Raw genomic sequence first — 22,759 nt, forward strand, 5'->3', positions numbered from 1 at the left:
TGTTACCTGTTAATCTTACACCCTGTGGTATGTGTGGGAGAGATGAGCTCTTCCATGACTGTAGACGGCCCTTCGTCAGGTCTCCCCACATGAGGCTATGCCCCTCACTGGGCAACTGTGCAGTGTGCCAAGATCTGCCACAGCGCTTCCCCCCCACTGTGTCTCTATCTCCACTTCCTTCTCTCGGTTTTCCTTTCCACCCCATCCCTCATTCTACGCTCCATCATTTCCACAATCCCGGGGCGGTGACGGCAGATGGGCCCGCCTGTTCCCGTCAGCTCGGTTTCCCCGTCCGTCTCTTAATCCGGGCCCCCCGAATGCCGGCGAAACCCGACGCGCTCCGCACGTACGCGGCGCGTTTATCCCGGAGGACGGCTGTCGGGCTGGCGCGGATTTCAGAGCCTGTCATCGAGCTGCACCGTCGCCTTTCCATGGTGGCGCCATGCCGAGACATCTTGCGCATTCTGGCGGGGGGGGGGGGTGGGGGCGGTGGATACTTTGTAACTCCTTCCTCTTTCTGTTTGTATCTTCATGACATGCTGTAGCAGCACCCTGGTTCTCCCCCGGCCCAAAAGCCCATATTGCTGTCTGCCACAGCGGTCTTGCCTTTCCATAAGCCTGATCTCTGTTAGTCGTGCACTCACTGTGTACTACCATCTCCTTCTTCTGGCGCTTTAGCGAGCAGGCCCGGCCTTTATTTTGCGATTAGGTGTTATTTTCACTCACGATAAGCATCCCCTGAAGTGAAGCCGTCAGTAGCGGTGCAGGTCTCGCTGAGTCTTGGCACAAAATGGCTCCATTACTGAGCTGCTGAAGGGGCACATCCTCGAGTGCTCCTGCAGATTAATAGGCTCATATCCGCATATCTACGAGCTGGCCAACTGCCCTCTCCAAACAGACAGGAACGAATGGGCGTCCTGCCCACTGTGGAGGATCAGGCTTAAAGACCTTGAGAAGGCAACCCTGCTCTGTTTCTCTTACCTTTACTGTCAGATAACTTTTTCCCCCCAGTTGTCTTGAAACCATAGCTTAATTGTAAGTACAAGAGTAAACAAAGTCCCATAGTTTAATCCTGACCTGAAATGGCACTAAAAGTAAATGCACAATCCCAGATTCATTTATGATCTGTATAAATATGTTTGAAAATGACTTTTTGTCTTTTTGTCTTTTTGTTGCAATTATGTGATGGGCCTCTCAATATCGTTTTAATTCCTGCTTAGTATTCCTCATTAGTGTTGTCTGCCCTGTCCAAGGATGGTGTCACTGAAATATAGTATTAAGATTTTTTCTAACCTACAGGAAAAAAATCTTCCCTGTGCAAACATTCTCTTAATTTTTTCCCACTCTCCGTTTATTGACATTTTCTTTGTTTCGGAAATGCCCTAAAGCTTGGGAATTCTCAAACTCATAAACTTAATGACTGTAGTTCCTCATTGACATGTTTTGACATGCACAGCTCTAAATGTCATGGGAAGATCCGGATTGCTTCTCAAGAAATCCTGAAGTTCCACTATCCACTCCCCTTTGATAGCATTTGATCTGATGAGTTCCAGTTAAATAAAGGCTTGAGTGTTTTAGAAAGTCAAGGTCACAATTTGGCAAAAATGTCCAGTTATTGTTTTGGAAGACGAGGCCTTAGCTTGGTGTGTTTGTTCTGATATGTGCTGGCTGCACCTTTCCCCTCCCTATCCTTCTGTAATTTGTCATTATTTATGTATGCTGTTTATTGTAATAAACAGCATACATAAGCAATGTAATCAAACTTATTTGTAGTATTCTTATAGTTATCCTGTAGTTATCTTCAAGGGTTCAAGTTATCTGTGGTCACTTCTAGCACATTGTCCCTGGTCGTGGTTTTGCACTGCCGAATGCCTGTAATGTAATGTAATGTAAATGTTCCTCTTCCTTCATAGGCTCAATGCTGGATGTTATAAAGCACATCATATCTCGGGGGGAGCACAAATCCGGGGTCCTGGACGAGGCCAGCATCGCCACCATACTGAAGGAGGTTTTGGAGGGCCTGGAATACCTGCATAAAAACGGGCAGATTCACAGGTAAGGAAAACACTGCTATGGCAGGAAACATCTTCTCAACCCTTTTCAGGGGACTGCTGAACCTCTCCTCACAGCAAATAAATAATCCAACGTACACTGATCTAAGGTCACAAAACAAAGATTTGATTGAGCGAGCAATGAGCAGTGACCTTTTGCAGGTTTCACAAATCATTTGCTCGTGGTTATCCGGGGGTTACTTCACTAGTGTTGGAAAGATGCATTCAATCTGCATCGGCACTGGTTTCATTTACAGTTGTTTTTGAACGGTCATCTTTTCACCAAGCAATTATCAGTGCTAGGCCTTTGAATAATCCAGTTAGTCAAATATGAATTTACTTAAATGTACGATAGGTAATTTCAGATTTCTAACGGTCAAGAGAAGAATTGCAGGAGCAAACATTACTGCAGTTTATAATGGGATGCTTAAGTCAGCTTCCCAGCATGCATATGTGGATGAAGAATCGCCTACCGTTTAAATGACGGCGATAACGCTGCTGCTCTATGAATTGGATTGAGTTTTATTAAACAGGAACTCAAATTCATATTGCTGGGCTAAAGATTCCGAAAATAAAATTATAATTTAATCTGTGGAGGACAGACTAAGGCCCAAAGACACTTGTAAATCCAGACTCCTTCTCAGCAGGGTGCTTAGCCTTTTTAGACAAATAGAGCAGAAAACAAACTGCACTGTATTATTTTTAAATCCTTCAAAAAATCAGCAGTCAGGTTCCATATTGATATGCTGTCTTCCTCAGTACATGCAGTATGTTGAGTTCCTCCATTCATTACGATTGACATTAAGAGCTCAAGCAGAAAGCACTGCTCAAAATCTCTCCAGTCATCTCTAGCTTTGGTGTCCTGGAGCTTTGATCTGAGCCTCTTGGGGTCGGGATTCTGGTGAAACCATACTGCTGCGATAAAACCATATACAGAACCCTACTGAGTACGATCGGGGCAGGCAACCCTGGTCCAGGAATGCCTGTGACGTTCCATCTGAGCTTAATAACGAGTCTTTGACGAATGATTAAATGATCTAAATGGTGAAATGCTGAGAGCCTCCAGCACATTTAATAAATCTGCTTTATTAGAATGAATGTTGTGATGGAGCAGAAACCAGGACCATCTCTAGTACTCCAGGAACAGGGTTGCCTACCTCTGGTGTAGGACTTTGTGTTCTCATAAAGTGATTGAGAGATCCTTGGAGACTTGTCCAGAGGGCAGCCGTGACATTGAAGGTCCCTGAAAATGGAAATGGGCCACTGCACTTACCGGGAAAGTCGCCGACAGGATGTGTAAACGAGCACACGGGGCAAATTCCTTATGGCAGCTACGCCTTGCTCTGAATGTTATCAGCATGTATGAGACATGGGATTGGTTAGTCCATCAGAACTCATGTAAACAGTCCTTTGTCTTGAAATGCGTAGAGCATTGGCACACTTGGACCTTGGACACTTCCTCACTACCAAAAAGATGGAAGGTCAGTATACAAAAGAATGCATTAGCACATGATTTACGACTTGAGAAACGGCCAGTCTGTGGTGATGTGGAAATCCTGCAACACTTCAATCAGTGCTTGAAGGCCATTCATGGTTTTTGTTATCTTTTAGTCCTTACAATTATCAGTGTCTGCGTCAGCGTATCTTTGCTGGTGTGCTTCAAATCAGGTTCACATATGTTATGTTGGCAGCACGGATGGTGCAGTGGGTAGCACTGCCGCCTCACAGCAAGGACGTCCTGGGTTCGAATCCCCGTCGGCCGGGCTTCTCTGTGTGGAGTTTGCATGTTCTCCCCGTGTCTGCGTGGGTTTCCTCCGGGTACTCCGGTTTCCTCCCACAGTCCAAAGACATGCAGGTTAGGCTGATTGGAGAGTCTAAATTGCCCGTAGGTATGAGTGTGTGAGTGAATGGTGTGTGTGCCCTGCGATGGACTGGCGACCTGTCCAGGGTGTATTCCTGCCTTTCACCCAATGTATGCTGGGATAGGCTCCAGCCCCCCTGCAACCCTGTTCAGGATAAGTGGGTTAAGATAATGGATGGATGGATGGATATGTTATGTTTGGATCCCACCCAATGATTGTGAGAACTTAAAAGATTTCCTGCATGTTGAGGTCTTTACCCAGAACAATAATGCTGTTTTTCGTAGTGTCCGAAACCCCCCCCCCCCGCCCCCCCCACGCACCCTCCATACGGTCTCAGTTCCATCCTCCCTTGCTTCTAAAGCACTTGACTTTCAGATTGTCTGCCCCACCGCACTTAATATTCATTGCTTTCTTTTCTTCCCGTTTAGTCCTCTATTTGTTGCTTCCCTTCCTTCCTTGGACACGCACTTCCTGAGGGAGCGTCAGTGTAAATAATGCATGGTCTTTTAGCCCGGTTAAGTACCCGGCAAGGTGCTGCTGAATGCCAATAAGATGCCGCTCCGTCACACCTGCGCATGCAGGAGTGTAGTCCACCTACCGAACAGTGTGCGGAGTCATGCTGCTGCACCGTGTTGGGGATGTCGGGACCCACCCGGCCTCTACACTGTGTGACAAGCGAGGCAAGCTGTCCGGCTCTCGTCAACCTACTTTTTTAGGCCTCAAACGACTCAGCTCACCGCAGCGAGAGGGAACCGCATTCCCCTCCAATGCGAAGCACTTTAGAACGCGCCTCTGCAATTCACAGATAAAGCCCAATTTCTTTTCATCAAAAGGGCACCGGATTTTCAAAGCGTATGAAACGTTCTCCACTTCCTCACACCGCAGGTATATTATTCTGTGTTATTTATTTTTAACAGCTTAGCACTTACACCTTTTACGGAAAGGACTTTAGACGGGAGATTGAACTCGGTTTGCAAAAGCAGATGAGTTAAAGCTGGGAAGTGTAATTGTTTATGCTGTTTCCCTGGGTGACCCTGGTCCTATGAGGAGCAGCTACAGGGACGGGTCACATGGCATCTCCTCCATCAGAATGCAATTAGAGACTCAGTGCAAAGGTTCACTCGGAGGCCTTTGCCACAAACCAGCAAATTTCTCCACCTAACTTTTGACACAAAGATGAGAGAATCCCAGTAGGGGCTTCAAAGTAAAAGCCTCTTCATGTCCTTTTCAAATTAAGTCCTTCTCATAACAAGAGGGATTGAGAGAGGGAGGGAGGGAGGCTGTGCTCCTGATATCTTTCATCTACAGAAGACCGTTATCCCCCTTTGTAGTTTTCTTTTCTGTATGTGCTTGTTAATCAGTGTTGCTATATTTCTGAGTGAGTGCATTCTATTGAATCTGAACATAGTCTGAATGATACAATATTTAGGAAATTTCATAAGGAAATCTGATGCTGTAGCTGACTTCAAAGCACTCCAATCTCATCGATTTAGTTGGTGTCTCTAACTTATCAGGGTCTGAAACCATCTGTTCAGTGGAACTTTTGCAGTGCGTAGTCTCTGCTCTGTGTGGTAAATATTTAGCAAACTTCCACTGCTGAGACATTCCTGGAAGGGGACAGTGGAGCTGCCAGCAACAGCACCTTGCCATCCCAGCCCTAAGGTGAAAACTCATAAATGCTATTTATGGTTGTATGAATAACTTATCACACAGGAGTGATGTCACCGGGACCTGCTGCATGGCTAGGTGTGATGCGCCTAAATAAGGCCTTAAATCTATGCTACATTAGCAGTCTTTAATGGCACAGTAATGGACAGTGTAGCCATGGCTAATTATCTTTAGATTTTGGCCTGTGTGAAGGTTGTGAGCAAGTCCTCCTGCCCAGACTCAATTTATTAGTTACCATGGTGTGCTGTTATTGGCTGAAGGGCGAAATCTACTGTTAGCAAGGCAGTTGATGTGTCTTAATTATGTCTTCTTTGTTGACCCAGTTATTACGCTTCTGTACTTTTTAAGAATCAGTTTATTTCTTAATTTACCCATGTTAAAATACAAGAACCTTATGGCTTTTAAACTTTCAGTTTGCACCTGATAAACCAGTGCTATTTCTTTTTTTGGTATACTCTGCCCCAGAAATACACATTTCTCAGCTGTACCCCAGCTTCTATCCCTGCCACAGGAACATAGGCCAGAAATAACTATTGTATATCAAGGTGTTCTTTCAATATACTGAAACCAAGGAGGTGTTTTATTTCTCCATTTCAGCATGCCTAAACTGGTGGATAATAAACACTCTTTTTGTCTAATCTTCGTGTCTAATCTTTTGTAAACACAGAAATTTAATTGTTTACAAGGCATAATAATGAACAGTAGCTTCCTTCATATTTTATATCTGTGACTATCCCTGGGATTTCATGATGGGAAGCTTTAATTGAGACACCGCCTTGTAGGGAATGGGATTATGGGATCATAAATCACACTGGTCGTGAAGTTGGAGCGTGAGAAACCTGGCTTCTGTTTTACAACCTTGATGGTAATTATGAGCGTTATCAACAGCCATTGTGTAAATGTTTCTGCAACAAAACAAAAAAAGATATGAAAAAGCCTATGTTAATACACAAGAAATCAATGTAAACCAAGTGTAGCCATCAAATATACACCCACTGAGCACTTTATTAGGAACACCTGTACACCTACTTATTCATGCGATTATCTAATCAGCCAATTGTGTGGCAGCAGTGCAATGCATAAAATCATGCAGATACAGATATGGGGCTTCAGTTAATGTTCACATCAACTGTCAGACAAGGGAAAAATGATCTCCGTGATTTTGACAGTAGCATGATTGTTGGTGCCAGACAGGCTGGTTTGAGTATTTCTGTAACTGCTGATCTCCTGGGATTTTCACGCAAAAAAGTCTCTAGCCAGACTGGTCAAAGCTGGCTGAAAGGCTACGGTAATTCAGAAAACCATTCTACAATTGTGGGTAGCAGAAGAGCATCTCAGAATGCACAACTCGACTCTGATTTCATGAACATGACAAGAGTACAGTGTTCTTCGGGAGCATTCTCAGTCACCGGATCTGAATCCAATAGAACACCTTTGGAATGTGGTAGAACGGGAGATTCACAGCATGAATGAGCAGTTGACAAATTGCATGATGCAATCATGTCAACATGGAACAGAATCTCAAGGGAATGTTTTCACCATCTTGTGGAATCCATGGCACAAAGAATTGAGGCTGTTTTGAGAGCAAAGGGAGGCCCTATCCAGTATTGGTATAGTGTTCCTAATACAGTGCTTACTGAGTGTATTTTGCAAGGCATGAACCAGTCCAGTTTTATCTGTGGATCACTGTGATTAAGAAATTATATGATGCTACAAGAGGAAAGCTCCAGGAATGTGTGTGCTAAAGCAGTTGCCCAAGCCAAACCTAAAACCAAGCTTCATGTTTCACACATGCTTGTCCAAAGTTTAAAAGTTTGCCAGGAGCTGTTATGCGGGTTAATGGTGCCCAGAAGTCAGAGTTGTCCAGTGCTTGCTTTACGGCCTGTCTCCTTTCATATGGCTTTTACATTTCCTTTAATTCCTCTGATAAATAGTTAAATTATTCCATAACTGATAATAAAGCTGTGGCAATGGTTTCAGTGAAGACCCCTGCCTTTGTTTCCGGTAGAACGATAGTTGTGGAATATGTAGGTTCTAACCCTTGTCGCCGAGGCTATTTATTCGAATTGGGAAATTGGGTGAAGATTAAATGAGGTTCTGAATGTGATCGCTCACAAAAGAAACTTGTGTTTCTTGTTGCCGGGAATTCACCCTCTTATACATTTTAATGAGCTGCATTGTGTCTCAGAGCAAGCCAAACCTCTTTCTCTTGTAGCTGTTTAAATGGATCCTATAAATGGAAGGCATGTCCACCCCCCCCCCCCCCCCCCCGCCCTTATCTGAAATAAGTTGGAGAACTCTGAGGGATGAAAAGAAGAAGCAGGTGGCTGCTGTCTTCAGAACAATGGGCTCTCTTTTATAGAACACTTTCCTTTATCCAAAGCTTCAAACTGGCACAAGCCTTTTTTTGTCTGTCCTTTCAGGAACTGTGGCCAAGAGAGCCTGTTTACACGTTGGCTCGTTCCATGGAAATCTGGGAATGTTGGGCTCTTAAAGGCAATCTTCGGGCCAGACCTTTCTGGATAGGAAGGCCAATGCCAGTTTGCGGCCAAGGTCTTTCTGAGCCGCTACTTTGCTTGCTTTGAATTTTCTGAGTAACTGACTGACTTTGGTGAAGGTAATGGAGACCATGACGACCACTGTAAGAGTCTGTGTCATGGTGCCGTGTACTGTGCTGTGCTGAACCAAGCAGGCCACACTCCCACTGCACATCATATCATGCAGAGTCGGTGTGACAGGGTTCCTACATCAGAGAATCCTAGATGAGAACTCTGTGTGTGTGCGTGTGCGTGCTGTTCTAGGATTACAAAGGACAGTTAGCACATGGACAGTGAACTTGATTCTAGATGTTTCCAGTGGGATTGTGAATGGGCATAAGTCCATGCAGTTCGAGGTAGACTCCTGTGGAAACATTGCTTTGACTTTGGGTGGTGCCTTGCATGGCAGCCAAATGCCGTTGATGTGTGAGTGTGAGTGTGAGTGTGAGTGTGAGTGTGAGTGTGAGTGTGAGTGTGAGTGTGAGTGTGAGTGTGAGTGTGAGTGTGAGTGTGAGTGAATGAGAAGCATCAATTGTACAGCGCTTTGGATAAAGGTGCTTTAGAAATACCAACCATTTAGCATTTGACCACATCCCCTCTTAGCCTGGTGCTTCTGGTGCTGCATGCTATGGTGGTGAGGACAAGACAGAAAAGGGAAGGTAGCAGTCTGTAATAGCCGTTCATTCCATGTTAGATTTTCTTGAATTGACCCTTCTGTGATGGTTTGTGGAAGTTTAATGTAAAGATGAATCCGGACATCCTGAGGGCGTTGAGACTGGCTAATAAAAAAGGACAGGCCCACATTCTGAAACTGCGCCCTTGATCTGTCACGTCCTCTTTCCATCTTCGTCCTCACAGTTAGGTAACATTACATCTGGGCGATCTATGTATGCATGCTCGAATGAGCGTGTTGCGTGCCACTGTGCATGCGCATATGTGTCTGAGAGGTGGTTTTTGTGCCGCTGGTAGGATTAGTTGCATAACATAAGTCGTCCTCATAGTATGTCCCTACCCTTGAGTGTTTTTTAGACTGTATGAACGTAGTATTTCATTTTATTTGCAAATATAAATCAGCACAGATATTGCCACCCAGTTGAATGTAGGTCCAAGGCAGCTATTGAGATGACACTGTAGAGGACTCATGGCCAGAGGACAGTGGGTAGATGCCCACTGGCACAATACATTTTATCTGTCTGAATGACAACTGCGTGCAAGTAATTTCATTAGCAATATTAGCTCAAAGATTATTTGGTGTTCCTGTTGAAAATATTGGAAAATCTGCACTTGGTAAAGTTCAAACATCAAGTGTGCTGTGAGTGTTTTTTTTTTTTTCTTCTAGAATACCCAGGAATCTTCTAAAATAAGCTAACCCTTGGCATTTGGTGTTGAACTTTGTGAAATGCAATTTTGATTTATTTACAAAAAGTAAATTCACTTTGATTGTAGCACCTCCCAGTGGGAGAATGGTGTAATGCCACGACATGGATTAAACCATTCTCGTTCTGTATCATATAATAGATGGTATGTACAACTATACAATATATCTTAAGAAGATAGCACAAGAGTTCAGCCCGATATCTGAACTCAGTTGCAGTTGATATCCAAAGAATTTAAATGAATAATTCACTAGAGCCTTTAATATACTATTTCAGTTTTATTGTTTGTTTACACTTGGCCTAGGTTTTGAGAGCAATGAAGGAAATTGCAGGTACATACAGAAGTTTCTTTACAATGGTGAAAATGAGAGCATTTAGTCTTCAGGTAACTCCAGAGCAGCTTCTACAGAGTCAGTGACATGTTGTCTCCAGAGGCTGCACAGTATAAAGCAGATTCATTTAATAGCATTTATTCACTATTAAACCTAGAAGTACTTGTAATGTTCTAGTATTTTTTTCTCAAGCAGTGCAAGCTCTTATTTCTCAAGGAGCTGCTATATGCAGTAATGTTCGCATTGAAAACCATGCCACATTTTACTTGAACGCATGGTGCGTTCCAACTGAAAATACGATAAGACATAATTTGAGGAATATGGACATACAACCTCTGAGCTACTTGGTTAGCAATGCTGAACTATGCATGCTATGCTAATTATTTATTTGAAGAAACGGGAAAGTATTCATTTTATCTCTTTGGTATCCATATGAAATTTGGAATGAAATGGAAAAGACAAGGTAACCTTTCATGAGGATAGTTCTGTATTTTCTGTAGGGATCGCTTAGTCATGCTGTGATTGCACATACTGTATAGCAAAGCAGAGGCTGGATTAATTCCGGTAAATAATTTGTGCTCGCTTAACCCTGTCTGAACCTTCACTCAGTGTGTTACCTTGACAACATTTGGGTGATTATGAGGTTTCAAAATGTGCATAACAATTACCTATGTTTGTGCTGTGTGCGCTACGTCCATACTGCAAGAATGTATTGCGATTGGGCTATACTGATGGTGTCACCCATATTGAAGTATTCTTGCTGGAGACTGGTCACAATGAATGAGTTCGAGGTAAAAAGCGTAGTCAAACTTTGTTTCACATTCTCTCATTTGTATGTTCCATGCTGGATAAAGGTTTGCTGGTGTTTTGTGTGAAGTCTGGCCTGTTGTTGGACAGTGATCTGCTGGTGGACATGACTGAATGATATCAACAAACATTAAAATCCATAAAGCTTCAAGGATATTAATAATTCTAAAGACATTTTATTAGTATTTACATGTAATTTGATGATGGGATTTTTGGGCACTAGAACTCAATCAAGCCTGTTCAGTGTATTGCTCATTAATTTTGAAATAGTGTTTCAGATATTTTAAAACATAGCAATGGTCTGACACACTTTTGTCTCTGGGGACTTTCGACCCACAGTGTTTACGTGAACCGTCCCATGCATCTTCACCCTCAGCCCTCACATTTACAGTGAGCTAAGGCCCGAAAATTGTTCTATATTTATGCCTGAGCCTTTTGGAGGCCAGTGTTTATGCACTTGAAATGGCTGCCATAGTTCCGCAGAAATTTCATTTTCTTCTAATTTATGATTTGAAAGATCGAGGTAAAAGCTTAGTGTCAACTCTCCTTACGAGTAAATCTCATTTATTGGTTATATGAAAAATGAGGTTTGTATAATTTAATTATCCTGGGTTACTTGAAGGCAGTTTCTACTGTTGCCTTGATTTGATTTGTCATTCTGGAATGACAGTTATAGGCCTTTTGATCACTGAGCAGATAATCCAGATATGATCCAATAAGAGTAAATCACCCGAGCTGCTCAGCTAAACATCCAGACGAGTGAAGCGCGTGCTGACGTCAGCTAGCTGGAGAACAAGGTCAGGGCCTCCACACATAGGGACACCAGGAGAACATCCATGGGCTTTGCACTGAAATCAGCCTTTATTTTTACTACAGATAGGAGTTCTATGTCCTGTTTGGAGGTCATTTCTCACACAAGTTCTGCCAGCCTGTGTGGTATCGATTTTGAACTTGAGAAAAGATCTTTATTATGCACGGGATGCACACCACAAATCGACTACTCCACATACCAAACTCAAATGACTATTTTCTCTCAACATTTGACTCAAAATACGCCATGCAATGTTTATCTGTATTACAAAATAACACAAATGCAAGGAATAAATATATTGCTCGCTTTTACGTGTGTATTTTGCATATTCAAATGTAGTGGGTTTGTTTTGCTAAAGCTGCATGAACGTATGCAGTGTCCCATGGAGACAAGTGCAGTTGCAATTTTATCAGCCGCAAGGGGGGAGCTGAAATATGTATGCTGGCATACTGTGTAATTGCAAGACCTCAGCAATCATCCCCCAACTCCAATCTACTGTAGCAGTGCAATTATGGGATGATATAGCTGAATGCTGCAGCCTGGAGGCTGGCAAATAAATGCTCATCACAGAGACTAACACTTTTTTATCGCCCAGAAAAAGGGCTATAGAGAAAGGGACGTGTGTTGTTGTACAGTATATTTCAATATATTTCCTGCATTGGAGTGAAGACCTGAAGCTGGAGATGCCCAACACCACACTGAGACTTGGGAGCCTTGATGTTTTTTACGGGTATAATTAGTCTGCGTGTTTGAGATGTTGGTCCATAATCCAGGGTATATGCTTTTTTTTAATTCACATGTACTATAATGCACAGAATAGCCCTTTTTCTCTGCAGATTGCTTGCTCCACAGCAGTGTACGTTATGTGCTTCTTGTCTGTTCTCTTGGCAGAGACGTGAAGGCTGGAAACATTCTTCTTGGGGAAGATGGCTCAGTGCAAATTGCAGGTATTCTGTTTATAATTAAGCTCCCGAAAATGACACACAATCACCCTGCTGCACATGCAGTGAGGGGAGACTGAAAGAGTTTATGGTCACACTTGCTGTTCTCCCTTTCGTGAGTCGATATTGCCATTATCTGTTTTCATTTCTATCTCAACTGTTTTCGTTCTCATTATTTCTATTGTGCATTACTCTTTTTATTAAGCTTGTATAGTTGACCATAACACTGTTTTGTTTAACGTCTATTGACACTTCTTTGGTCCTCATGTTGAGATACAGTAACTACAAATACAAATGCCACGCCTATAATAAACTATAGACTTTCTGGCCAAAAACAGCTCAGAAGCCATTTGTCCAATTGCTTTTCGTCCCCTGAAATGGGGGGAACTATGTATGAAAAGCATCACCCGATATGGATGTAAATACCCTGAAGTTTAAGCTAACAGTCTGTATTTTAACCTCATAGTCATTGTTTTATTTAAAATCCACTGTGCTGGAGTACAGAGCCAAAACGACAAAGATTGTCACTGTCCAAATACCCAGGGACTGCACTGCATGGAAGCACTACATGTATATGTTTGTAGGATATGAATCAATTTCCATAGGATTAAAGATATAAACCAAGGTCTAGCATGAGGCACTGCACTTGACTCAAAGAAAGGCATTTGGAGGTTAAATCCACTGTCCGCCGTCTCTCAAAAGGGTCAGATCTGTTGCAAGGTTTTTAAAAGATTTATTCTTTTAGGAAGCACTGCACAGGTGAGCTTTGACCTCGATGGTTCTGAGAGAATCAGAAAGCCTTCCTGGGGATCTGCAGAGTGTGATCCAAGAGCTCAACACATTGCTGATTTATGGGCGCACTGACTTGCAAGGGCTTGGCACCTGTAAACATACAGTGTGTAGGCTGCAGTCAGTGTGAGGGATTTGAGTTTTCTAAGAAAAGCCTGATGGTTTATTTTCCATGCCTGTTTGTTTCCTTTCATGATAAAATCTTGTTTTTTCGATTCATTTCATTTTCGGGGCCTGTATTCCAGTCTAAAAATAATGAATGTTTCATACTGTATAGTAATGTTCTTGTATGTACAGTAGTCTATAAAAAGAGTAGCTTTCACTCTAATTCAGCCTGATTTATTGGTTGTTTCTTCACAGATTTTTATATTTCTTGGGTCATCCAGTAAACATTACTTAAAAAATATATATCTGTACTGCGATTTTCCAATTCCAACTTTTATTCTGGGCAAGGTGATTGCAATTTTGTCTTTTCCATCATTTCTGCAATAGTTTCAATTTTCATTTCCAGATTAGTAATTGAAATCCCAGCTTTTGCTGAGAAATATTTCCCTGAGGCTGTAGTCACCCAGTTGTCAGATGTAAAATTTATGACACAGCCGTAATTTTGCCTACAGAAAGTGAAGACCAGGCAATGCTGGTTTAAAACTTTTGCCTGTTTCACATGTCTATAGTCAGTAGCAGAACAGCGAATAGTTTGCAATGAGCCTGATTTGTACCTGGAACACATTTTATAGTTAAACAGCCAATCACCGTTGGTGTGTGAGTGTGTGTATGAATGGGTGAATGAGAAGCATCAATTGTACAGCGCTTTGGATAAAGGCGCTATATAAAAGAAATGCCAGTTCTGAGTCTGTCATATTTATTTTGTTGAAGTGTCAAAGCAATGTTGCTCTTGGTCATAAAGCAACTGACCTTATTCCTTACTCAGAATAAAAGCAACTCTGGAACAGACAGCTGGATTCATAAATCATCTTGACTAGGGTTTGGCATATTTTGCAGTAAAAATTAACCAACCTTGGAATGACTTGCACTGTGGACTTACAGTGTGGCACCATAAGTTCAAAGCCAGACCTATGATAGATGGGTCCATTAAACGTTTATGGCGCATAGCTCAAAAACAATGAAAGTTTAGACAAGTAACCTTTTACTTGAAACACTTGCGTTGACTGTCTTCTGAGTCACATATGTCTAAATTATATGGAACTATTCTGTGTTGAAAAACAGGCTTAGGCGTGAAGAGGTTTACTCAGGTTTTCCAATGTATCCTTTAATAGTGAGTTTTTTTTAATTTGGTCTTTCTATTTGATGTTTCCTGGCACCTGCTCAGCATGCTTTTAACCAAAACATTTTCTCTGTGCACATCAGTGAAGCAGTCTTCTGTGCTTTTAGCTTCTTTCCCTAAAAATCTGGGTTACAGCACTGAAGCATGTGTAGCACTGAACTGCAGTATGTACTGGGATGTGGCTATCGAACAATATTGATCAATTTGCTTAATGTGTCAGGCTTGGGTGTTTAGTGAGATTTTTTGAAATCATTGAATGATGATTTGGGAGAAAATAAGGCAATAAGGAACTGCCTGTAATGACACCATTTTTTGTTTGTCCATAACTTGCAAATTAATGCCAATGTTAGTTTTTTCTTCCCACAGTGTATTGTTAATTGTTCCACTGGCATTTGTGTGTTGACTGAATCCAGGCCTCTGGCTGTTTAGAGTATGTAAACTGCTCTGTGTGTTCTCTTTATCTGTACAATTGCTACTGTGCAGTTGCGTTGGCGCCGTCACCAGTCATGCAAAAACTCGAACACAGAAAGGCCAACCAGAGAGTCTTTAATGTCCACTGGCTTCAGAATCGCCACGGGTTTCAACGCAAATTCGTCAGGGGCAAGGTTGAGTGGGTTGGTCATCTTGTTCGGGAGGCTCTGAATGTCACGCCTGTCAGTCAGAGAGCTGCAGGCGAAGTGCCAGAGATACGGCATACGTTGCTGTGGGCTTCCTGCAAGTCATCGGATTGGTGCACCACGGGAGGGAGTACCACGGCAGCGGGCGCAACCTGTTAAATGTTTCATGAGCCCTTTTCCTGTTCCCATGCCTATTTGATGGACTGTAGATTAAAGCGCTCCTTCCGGCGCCGGGCATTTGATTGGGTCAGCGGTGTGATTTCTTGAAATATTGTTCCCTTGCGAAAGGGTGTTTACGTCAATTGCTTCACCTGTAGGCAACCTCCAATAGGAAATAGGCAGAAGTGACACAAGCAAGCAGTGTCATTTTCATGTAAGGGTTATTTGTCCAAACCTCCAAAGCCAGTTTAGACCGATGCCTATGTGTTCCATAGAGGGCTACACCCTGACATTCCTATAGTAGTGTGCAAAAATGTGTCAAAATGTCAAAAAGCATTTTACAGTTAATATCTAAGTGAACTTCGATATTGTAAATGTGTATTAGTGTCTCCAATATGATGCTTCAAATTAGGAGTGCAAAGTGCTGCTTGGCTTGGGAAGGAGTCTCACCCACTCCTCTCACATCCATACCCTGGATGTGTTGGAGGAATTAAAGAAGCAGACGTTTTTGAAAGCCACACTTCCAGAGAGAGCATGCCGTGTGATTTACTAAATGCTTCCTTTTTGAAGATAATTAAATGTAATGTCCAGATGGGGACAGTGGGCGTAATGTCCGGCCTGTGCTGTATAATGTGTCCAGTTCAGTTCAGGTGAACAAATGACATGAAGCTCTCCCATTTTGCTTCCCCCTCCAAATTCTAGATTTTGGGGTCAGTGCCTTTCTAGCTGCTGGTGGTGACATCACTAGGAATAAGGTGCGGAAGACGTTTGTGGGAACTCCCTGCTGGATGGCTCCTGAAGTGATGGAACAGGTGGGTTTCTGTAATTTAACCACAGAGTCTGTCTTTTCAGACATGCATGTCAATTAGTTTTCTTCATTCAAACATTAATTCTATTATATTTTTCAAATTGAATATAGTATACACAGTAAGCTCTTCCAAGGGTACGCCTCAGTTGTAATTACATTTTGTTTGGCTTACAAAAGAAACATTTGAACCAGGGTTTTTCTTTAGAAATGGTTTTATACCCTTGCCCTGATTTATGCCTCATCACAATTTTATGGTGGAGGTTTACAAAGAGTTCCTTGGACTTCATGGCATGGCTTGGCAGTGTGAATTGTGGGACCTTAAATACACAGGTGTGTGCCTTTCCAATCAATTTAATTTACCACAGTTGGACTCCAAGTTCTAGACGCATCTCAAGGATAATTGAAGCAAACAGGAAGCACCTGACCACAATTTTGAGTGCCACAGCAAAGGGTCTGAATACATATGTAAATTAGATATGAGCTTTTTTGTTTTTTTATAAATTGAATAAATCTACAACACAATATAGTGTTCAAAAAGTGTAGGGGTCTGAATACTTTCTTGAATACTTTCTGAAGCCACTGTAACATGCTTTTATGTGCCATTAGCAGTTATTGCCAGGATGTTCATCCCTTTAATTTAACTACCATTATTTTCTGCAGGTCAGGGGTTACGATTTCAAGGCAGACATCTGGAGTTTTGGGATTACAGCCATCGAACTGGCATCTGGGGCTGCTCCCTACCACAAATATCCTCCGATGAAGGTGAGCAAGGGTGTAGATGTCTTAAGTATACAGTTAACACGGGGTAAATATCAGGACTGCATTAATCTGCTTCTGTCAGTAAACAGGAGTCCCACCACATATCCATCACTCATGACTGAAGTAAAAATGCTAGGTTTTAGGGGGGGGAAAGTATGCAGTTAATACAGGCATACGTACATTAGATATTGCTGCTATTGCCTATTAGATGGCTCGATAAAATAGAGCATCTTATTACAGCATAGCAGTTTATGCTAAGTTGTTATGCTAAAGTCACTGTTTATTCAATTATGTGAGTGCATATATGTAATTTCTTACTATACATTTATGTTTTAGACATTTCCTATGTGCTTTTATCCAGCGAGACTTACATCGCTCACATTCTTTATATATAATCAATTTCCACAGCTGTAGTTAGTGAAGACATTCATGTCGCTTTGGATAAAAGTGTCTGCTAAATAAAATGTAAATGTAATGTTCAGTACCTTAATTGAGGGTTTAATGGCAGTCCTCCTCTGAATCAAACAACTACAACCTCAGAGTTACAGTACAAGCCCAGTTTTCTAATCACTATGCTACAGTACACTGCTATCCCTATAGTTTTATAGTTCTAAAGCCCAGACCTTTCCCTGGAAGGCCTTAATATATACTCAGCTGTGTCCTCCTCATTGTGTTTTATGCTTCTATGCGATGTATGCTTTTAAGTGTTCTCATTTTAGGTGACTTGGAGCATGACCAAAATCATTTCCACCGTTCAGTAATCTTGAGACGCTCTGCCCTAAGCGTTTTTGTATTAAAGCTATAAACTAGTTCCATTATCAGGCCTTTTAACTTAATGGTTATATAATGGTTAGTTTCTTTCACAATGTGTTCATTTCCTCATTATCTGTATCAGACAGTTTTTGGTCTTACTGTTGCTAAGACTAAATATAAGGGTATTGTATCTGAAGCCGACAGTTCCCGTGATGACACAGCGATGCACCTGGAAGATGTAAAACTCATTATCAGTCTTCTGCTATTGAGTTGAATAGAAATAATTTTCTAGTTTTGTGATTGACAGTCATGGGGCTTTCACTGAAAGAATAGACCCTTGGGTGAAGTCATTATTTTCAGTATTAGCTGAATTTTGTTTAACTGAGAGGAATCCATTATCATTTCTGTGAAAGTATATTTTTGACTTTGGGAGAAACCGCTCATTTCTACTTCTGTTCGCATAGGGAAGGAAGCATCATGCATAGTAATTAGCAAATTAAATTAAATTATGAAAATCTCCAGTGCATGGTGTCCTAATATTGCAAAAATAAGGTTTTGCGCTGTTTCCTGGAAGAGTAATGCTGAGAAAGGTTGTGCAATTCTGAAGCATTGGACAACATATAGACATATAGTCGAGTAAACATTTGCTTCAACTGAATCTTTTTCTTTTGAATCCCAGCTAGAAAACCTTTCCTATTTGATCCTGAAGCTGTCAGTCATCCAGTCGTCCATTAGCTGGCAAGCCTCCACTACAGCGACCGTAACCCCGGCGTCCAGTGACCCCCGTAGTTCTGTTTCAGGTGCTCATGCTGACCCTACAGAACGACCCCCCTTGCCTTGAGACGGGCGTCTCGGACAAAGAGATGGTGAAAAAATATGGGAAGTCCTTCAGAAAGATGATCTCACTGTGTCTGCAGAAGGATCCAGAAAAAAGGTGACAACGCACATGCACGAATGCTCACTTCAAAGAAATACATACTGGGCCAAATTCACACAAAATAACTCAAATGATCTCTTAATTACCTAAATAAATCCTTCCACCTCTGCCACTCTCAATTTATGCTTGTTGACTTTTCCAAGTTTTCCAAAAATTTCAGTCCTTCTAACATGTGGGAACGATGTAAGATAATGTTCCGTTATTATCTCTTGCATCCAACAGTCATTTTAGTGAGCTGGAACGCTTTGAATGTGTGTTATCTCGCTAAACAATCTACAAAAGCCCATGGATTCTTTCAGTATGTGTGCACACACTGATGGTAATATGTTCACACCCCAGGAGGCTGTATTAACACTGGGTCAAAATGTTTTATTCCTCTAATACTGCACCACTGCTGCCTATATATAAATAAATATAAAAATTCTGATGGAAAACGGGAAGCTGCATTCAAGTAATCACGTTTTATCTTTAAATCCCAATTTACATTTGTATGCATAAAGAAATGCAATGAACAGATTCAAAAAACATTTGCTATAAATCCCTGTGTTCAATTACTGTACATGGCAACACCAGACCATGTAATTACAAAATCGACAGGTCCTTGCGGATAGGTGTTCATCTATATGTTAAACAGCATCGAAGCAGGGAGCATTATACTGTAAGTGCTGCTCTGTACTGTATCAGCAGAGTAGTGCTACGCTAACAGCAGGCTGACGTGATAGTGCTGTTCAGATCAGTGTTGGGGATGGCACCCTTGTGACATTACTGCTGCTAGCAATGCAAACAGGTAATGGGAAAGGCTCCAGGGGGCTGGTCCGATTTGTAATTTTTATATATATATATATATATATATATATATATAAACTCATTTAAAAAACACACAGAGCTCGGAGCAATTGTTGCCCAATTGGTGCCCAATCATATGCCATGAAGGGCCAAGAGTATGCAGGCTTTCAGTCCAACCAATTGCTACTCCAGCTGATTTCACAAATTATAACACATCTTTAACCAGAGAGGACGGAATTACTGAATCCAATTACTGAAATCAGCTGATGTGGTGATCGGTTGGAATGAAAACCTGCCGAAAGACATCGTAGATATTGAAACGTCAGTCTCCCTTATCCATTAAAGAGGAACTCTATGTGCTCCACCGTCTCTTATTTTGGGCTTGTCGCTGTGAAGTTGTCCAAGTAAGGAATCTCATATAATCTATTTGTCCTTGCTGTTGAGTGCCGATTCGCTCTTAAGATTTTAGCTTGCTTGTAGCATGTTGAGCTCTTCCTTTTTTGCAATAACTGCAGTATACTTCAAAGGCTACCCCATACCATTGGAGGGATGCCATAAAATCTAATTTCCAGTGATGCCAGCCCTGCTCCTTTGGCAGCACAGAATGTAGAAGCACGCTCCGGCCAATAGGAGATTCCACAGCCTTCACAAATGACCCGTATTTTTAGAAGGGAGGGAGAATGGAGCTGTGAAACAGGAGGGTGTTGAAGGAGTGGAGCCCTGCTGTTATTCAAGGAGTGTGGGGTTATTGTGCTTTGTCCTCTGTACTCCATCCTCTATGTGCCCAACAAGGGCTGCTCTCTTTAACAAGTGGTAAGACCTGCACTTTACCTTCATATATTGGCCCATATATATTTATGTTTGACTGTAAAAAATAAAATATTTGAAATGATAATGATTTGAAATAATAATTTGTTGAACGGGTTGCCAGTCAGAGACTCGGGGCAGCATAACATTATACACTTGTTTGGAATGCAAACCACATTCCGAAGCGTGTGTACTCTCAAAACCAATGTTAAAAGCAACGCACAATGTATGTATTGTAGGTTTTTAAATGAACCTACATGTCAAATTAAGGACAACAATGTAGTGTTACTTTCTAAACAGTGTTTGTTAAAATATCTCCATTTGTAACTCATATAGTACATTGTACATTTGTTACACTTTAGCACGAAATGTGTTGAAAGTAATAGTATTAACACAAAAAGTGTGTTGGTTATCAACACATCCTTTTTTGAGTTTGTTTACATTTCAAATCTATACACACTATAATTTAAAATAAATATTCCATATAATTCTCCATATTAGTTTACCTTGTGTTTGTGTTGTGTCATTAATGGAGTTGGAGTAATTTGTAATTCATTTTTATTTAAAAAAAAAATTAGGATTTCCTTGCTAGTTTGGGACACTGGAAATATATATATTTTGTGGGGTCGTGAGATTGGTCCACTCTCTATGTAGTGTACTGTAGTGTCCAAATTTGATTGATTATCGTTGTGCACCAAAGCCCTGTTCCAGTTTTTACCGGAACCGAGGCTGGCTGCTGTGATGGCGGTGATATAAGATGGAGGCTGCAGATGCGCTACAGTGTATTAATCATAAGAGCATGTCCTCCGATGAATCATAAAACTGTAGTAAAGCTCAAAGATTTATGTTTCAGTCCACACGATTTCCTTGTTTCTCTGGCAATACCAAGGTTGTTATTGTGCTTTATGTGTGTATGTAAATGCATAGCGATGTGCTTGATGTTTTAATGCTCGTTATTAATGAAGACGCATTTGATTTTTTGATCATGACTCACTTAAGTGCACAGCAGCCAAGATGTTTACTGCCATCTTGGGGGAAATGAAAACCGTGGTCTGAAACAGGAAAGAGTTTCTTACAGTATATTCTCCGCTGTTCTCATTGCGATTCATGTCTTTAAAGGGGTCAACTGTTACGGCCTAACAATTCTAATATGAAAGGAATTAAAGAAGAGTATCTTATTTTACCATGTCTTTGTTTTCTTTCAGACCAACGTCATCTGAGCTTTTAAAACACAAATTCTTCCAGAAAGCTAAGGTAAAGAGACACTTAATCCCCCGCTGGCCTCAGAGGGTCCCGAACTTGGGTTCCCAAACAAAGCCGTAACGCGTTACGAAACCCACCCCGTACCTCCTGCTTCCCTGGGGAAAGGTTTTATTTCGTAGCGCCGGCTATCTGAACCCAGCCAAGGCCTTCCTGGCATTCCGCGCGTTGCGCCGCTAACATTGCTTTTCAAGCGTTATTTTTCGTGACAAAGGCTGATATTTACGTCCCCGCGGGGGTTTCGGGCCACCTGGCACAGTCCACACCTAAACATCCGGAGTGCTGTCTCTGCAGTTTAGGACCGCCACAAACCTGACTGGTGTAGCACTGCAGGGAATTGCGGCTTGTCGGGAGAGCACACGTTCTCCTCTTTGGGATGCAGTGCATTGCCATACTTTTCCTGTAGGGGGTGCTGTGTGTCAACTGCGGAGATTCTTTGCTTGCTGAGCATTATGTTCTCGTTTTGGGCAATTCATGCTACATAGCTACTAATTTTATAGTTATACAGTGGCCTCCAGAATTATTGCCACTCTTGATAAATGTGTTATAAAAAAGCTGTAAACTAAAAAATAATTCAGTCATCGCCATATCCTTTATTTTCCAACACAAAGCTGTGTGCTTTAGTAATGATTCAATGGAATCAACCAAACTCTTGGCACCTGTGGTTGTCGGAAAGAATTAGACTACTAAATAAAAAACATTGTAACATGAGATTAAGTGTATTGCAATAAAAGTATATCGTTTTCCCATATGTTTGAACAGCAACAATTATACATGTTCATTATCTGCCTTATTAAGGGTGTAAATTATTCTGGTGACCACTGTATGTACACAGTATGTAATTCTGGTGACCACTGTGTGTACACAGTATGTAGGAAGGAAGGAAATTCATGAGTAGTACATTAGTTAGTTCAGTTTCCTCTAGGTGACAGATGTCAAACTCCAGTCCTGGAGGGTCACAGTGTCTGTTGGTATTTGGGTTGTTCTCACCACCTGCAGTTATTTGATTGGCTAAAGGATACACAAACCTTGTTTTCAATGCCCTAACTGGCAGCCGATTGAAAGCAAACCACAAAAAGCCGTAGACACTGTGGCCCCCTGAGATTTAGGTTTGACACACCTCACGCAACACTTTTTGCTGCCTCAATAAACAAAACCATAATTTTACTGATGGGTCCTAGCTGCTGCATCAACAATACAAACACTCAGCTGCATTCATGGATATTGTTTTTGATGAAAGTGTAAGCTGCGTAAGTCGCTTATGTTTATTTTCCACTCTTGTCTTCAGAACAATGAATATTTGCAAGAAAAACTGTTACAGAGGGCACCAACAATAGGAGAAAGATCCAAAAGGGTAAGATTGACAACACCAGGAAATTAGCCTGCGTTAAATCAGTGGATAAGTCACAGAAAT

At 41.7% G+C, this 22,759-nt stretch overlaps 1 protein-coding gene across 1 annotated transcript in view; it reads left to right on the forward strand.

The window, feature by feature from the left end:
• oxsr1b (oxidative stress responsive kinase 1b) overlaps positions 1-22,759 on the forward strand; it is a 74,282-nt gene that overhangs the window by 36,930 nt on the left and 14,593 nt on the right. The window contains exons 5-11 of the mRNA XM_061238761.1: positions 1,914-2,055; positions 12,336-12,391; positions 15,938-16,047; positions 16,704-16,805; positions 18,356-18,489; positions 21,291-21,339; positions 22,634-22,699. Coding sequence (XP_061094745.1) covers positions 1,914-2,055; positions 12,336-12,391; positions 15,938-16,047; positions 16,704-16,805; positions 18,356-18,489; positions 21,291-21,339; positions 22,634-22,699 — 659 coding nt within the window. The remainder of the gene's footprint in view (positions 1-1,913; positions 2,056-12,335; positions 12,392-15,937; positions 16,048-16,703; positions 16,806-18,355; positions 18,490-21,290; positions 21,340-22,633; positions 22,700-22,759) is intronic.

This window comes from Conger conger, chromosome 4 (genome assembly GCF_963514075.1).
Source record: "Conger conger chromosome 4, fConCon1.1, whole genome shotgun sequence".
NCBI classification, from domain to species: domain Eukaryota; kingdom Metazoa; phylum Chordata; class Actinopteri; order Anguilliformes; family Congridae; genus Conger; species Conger conger.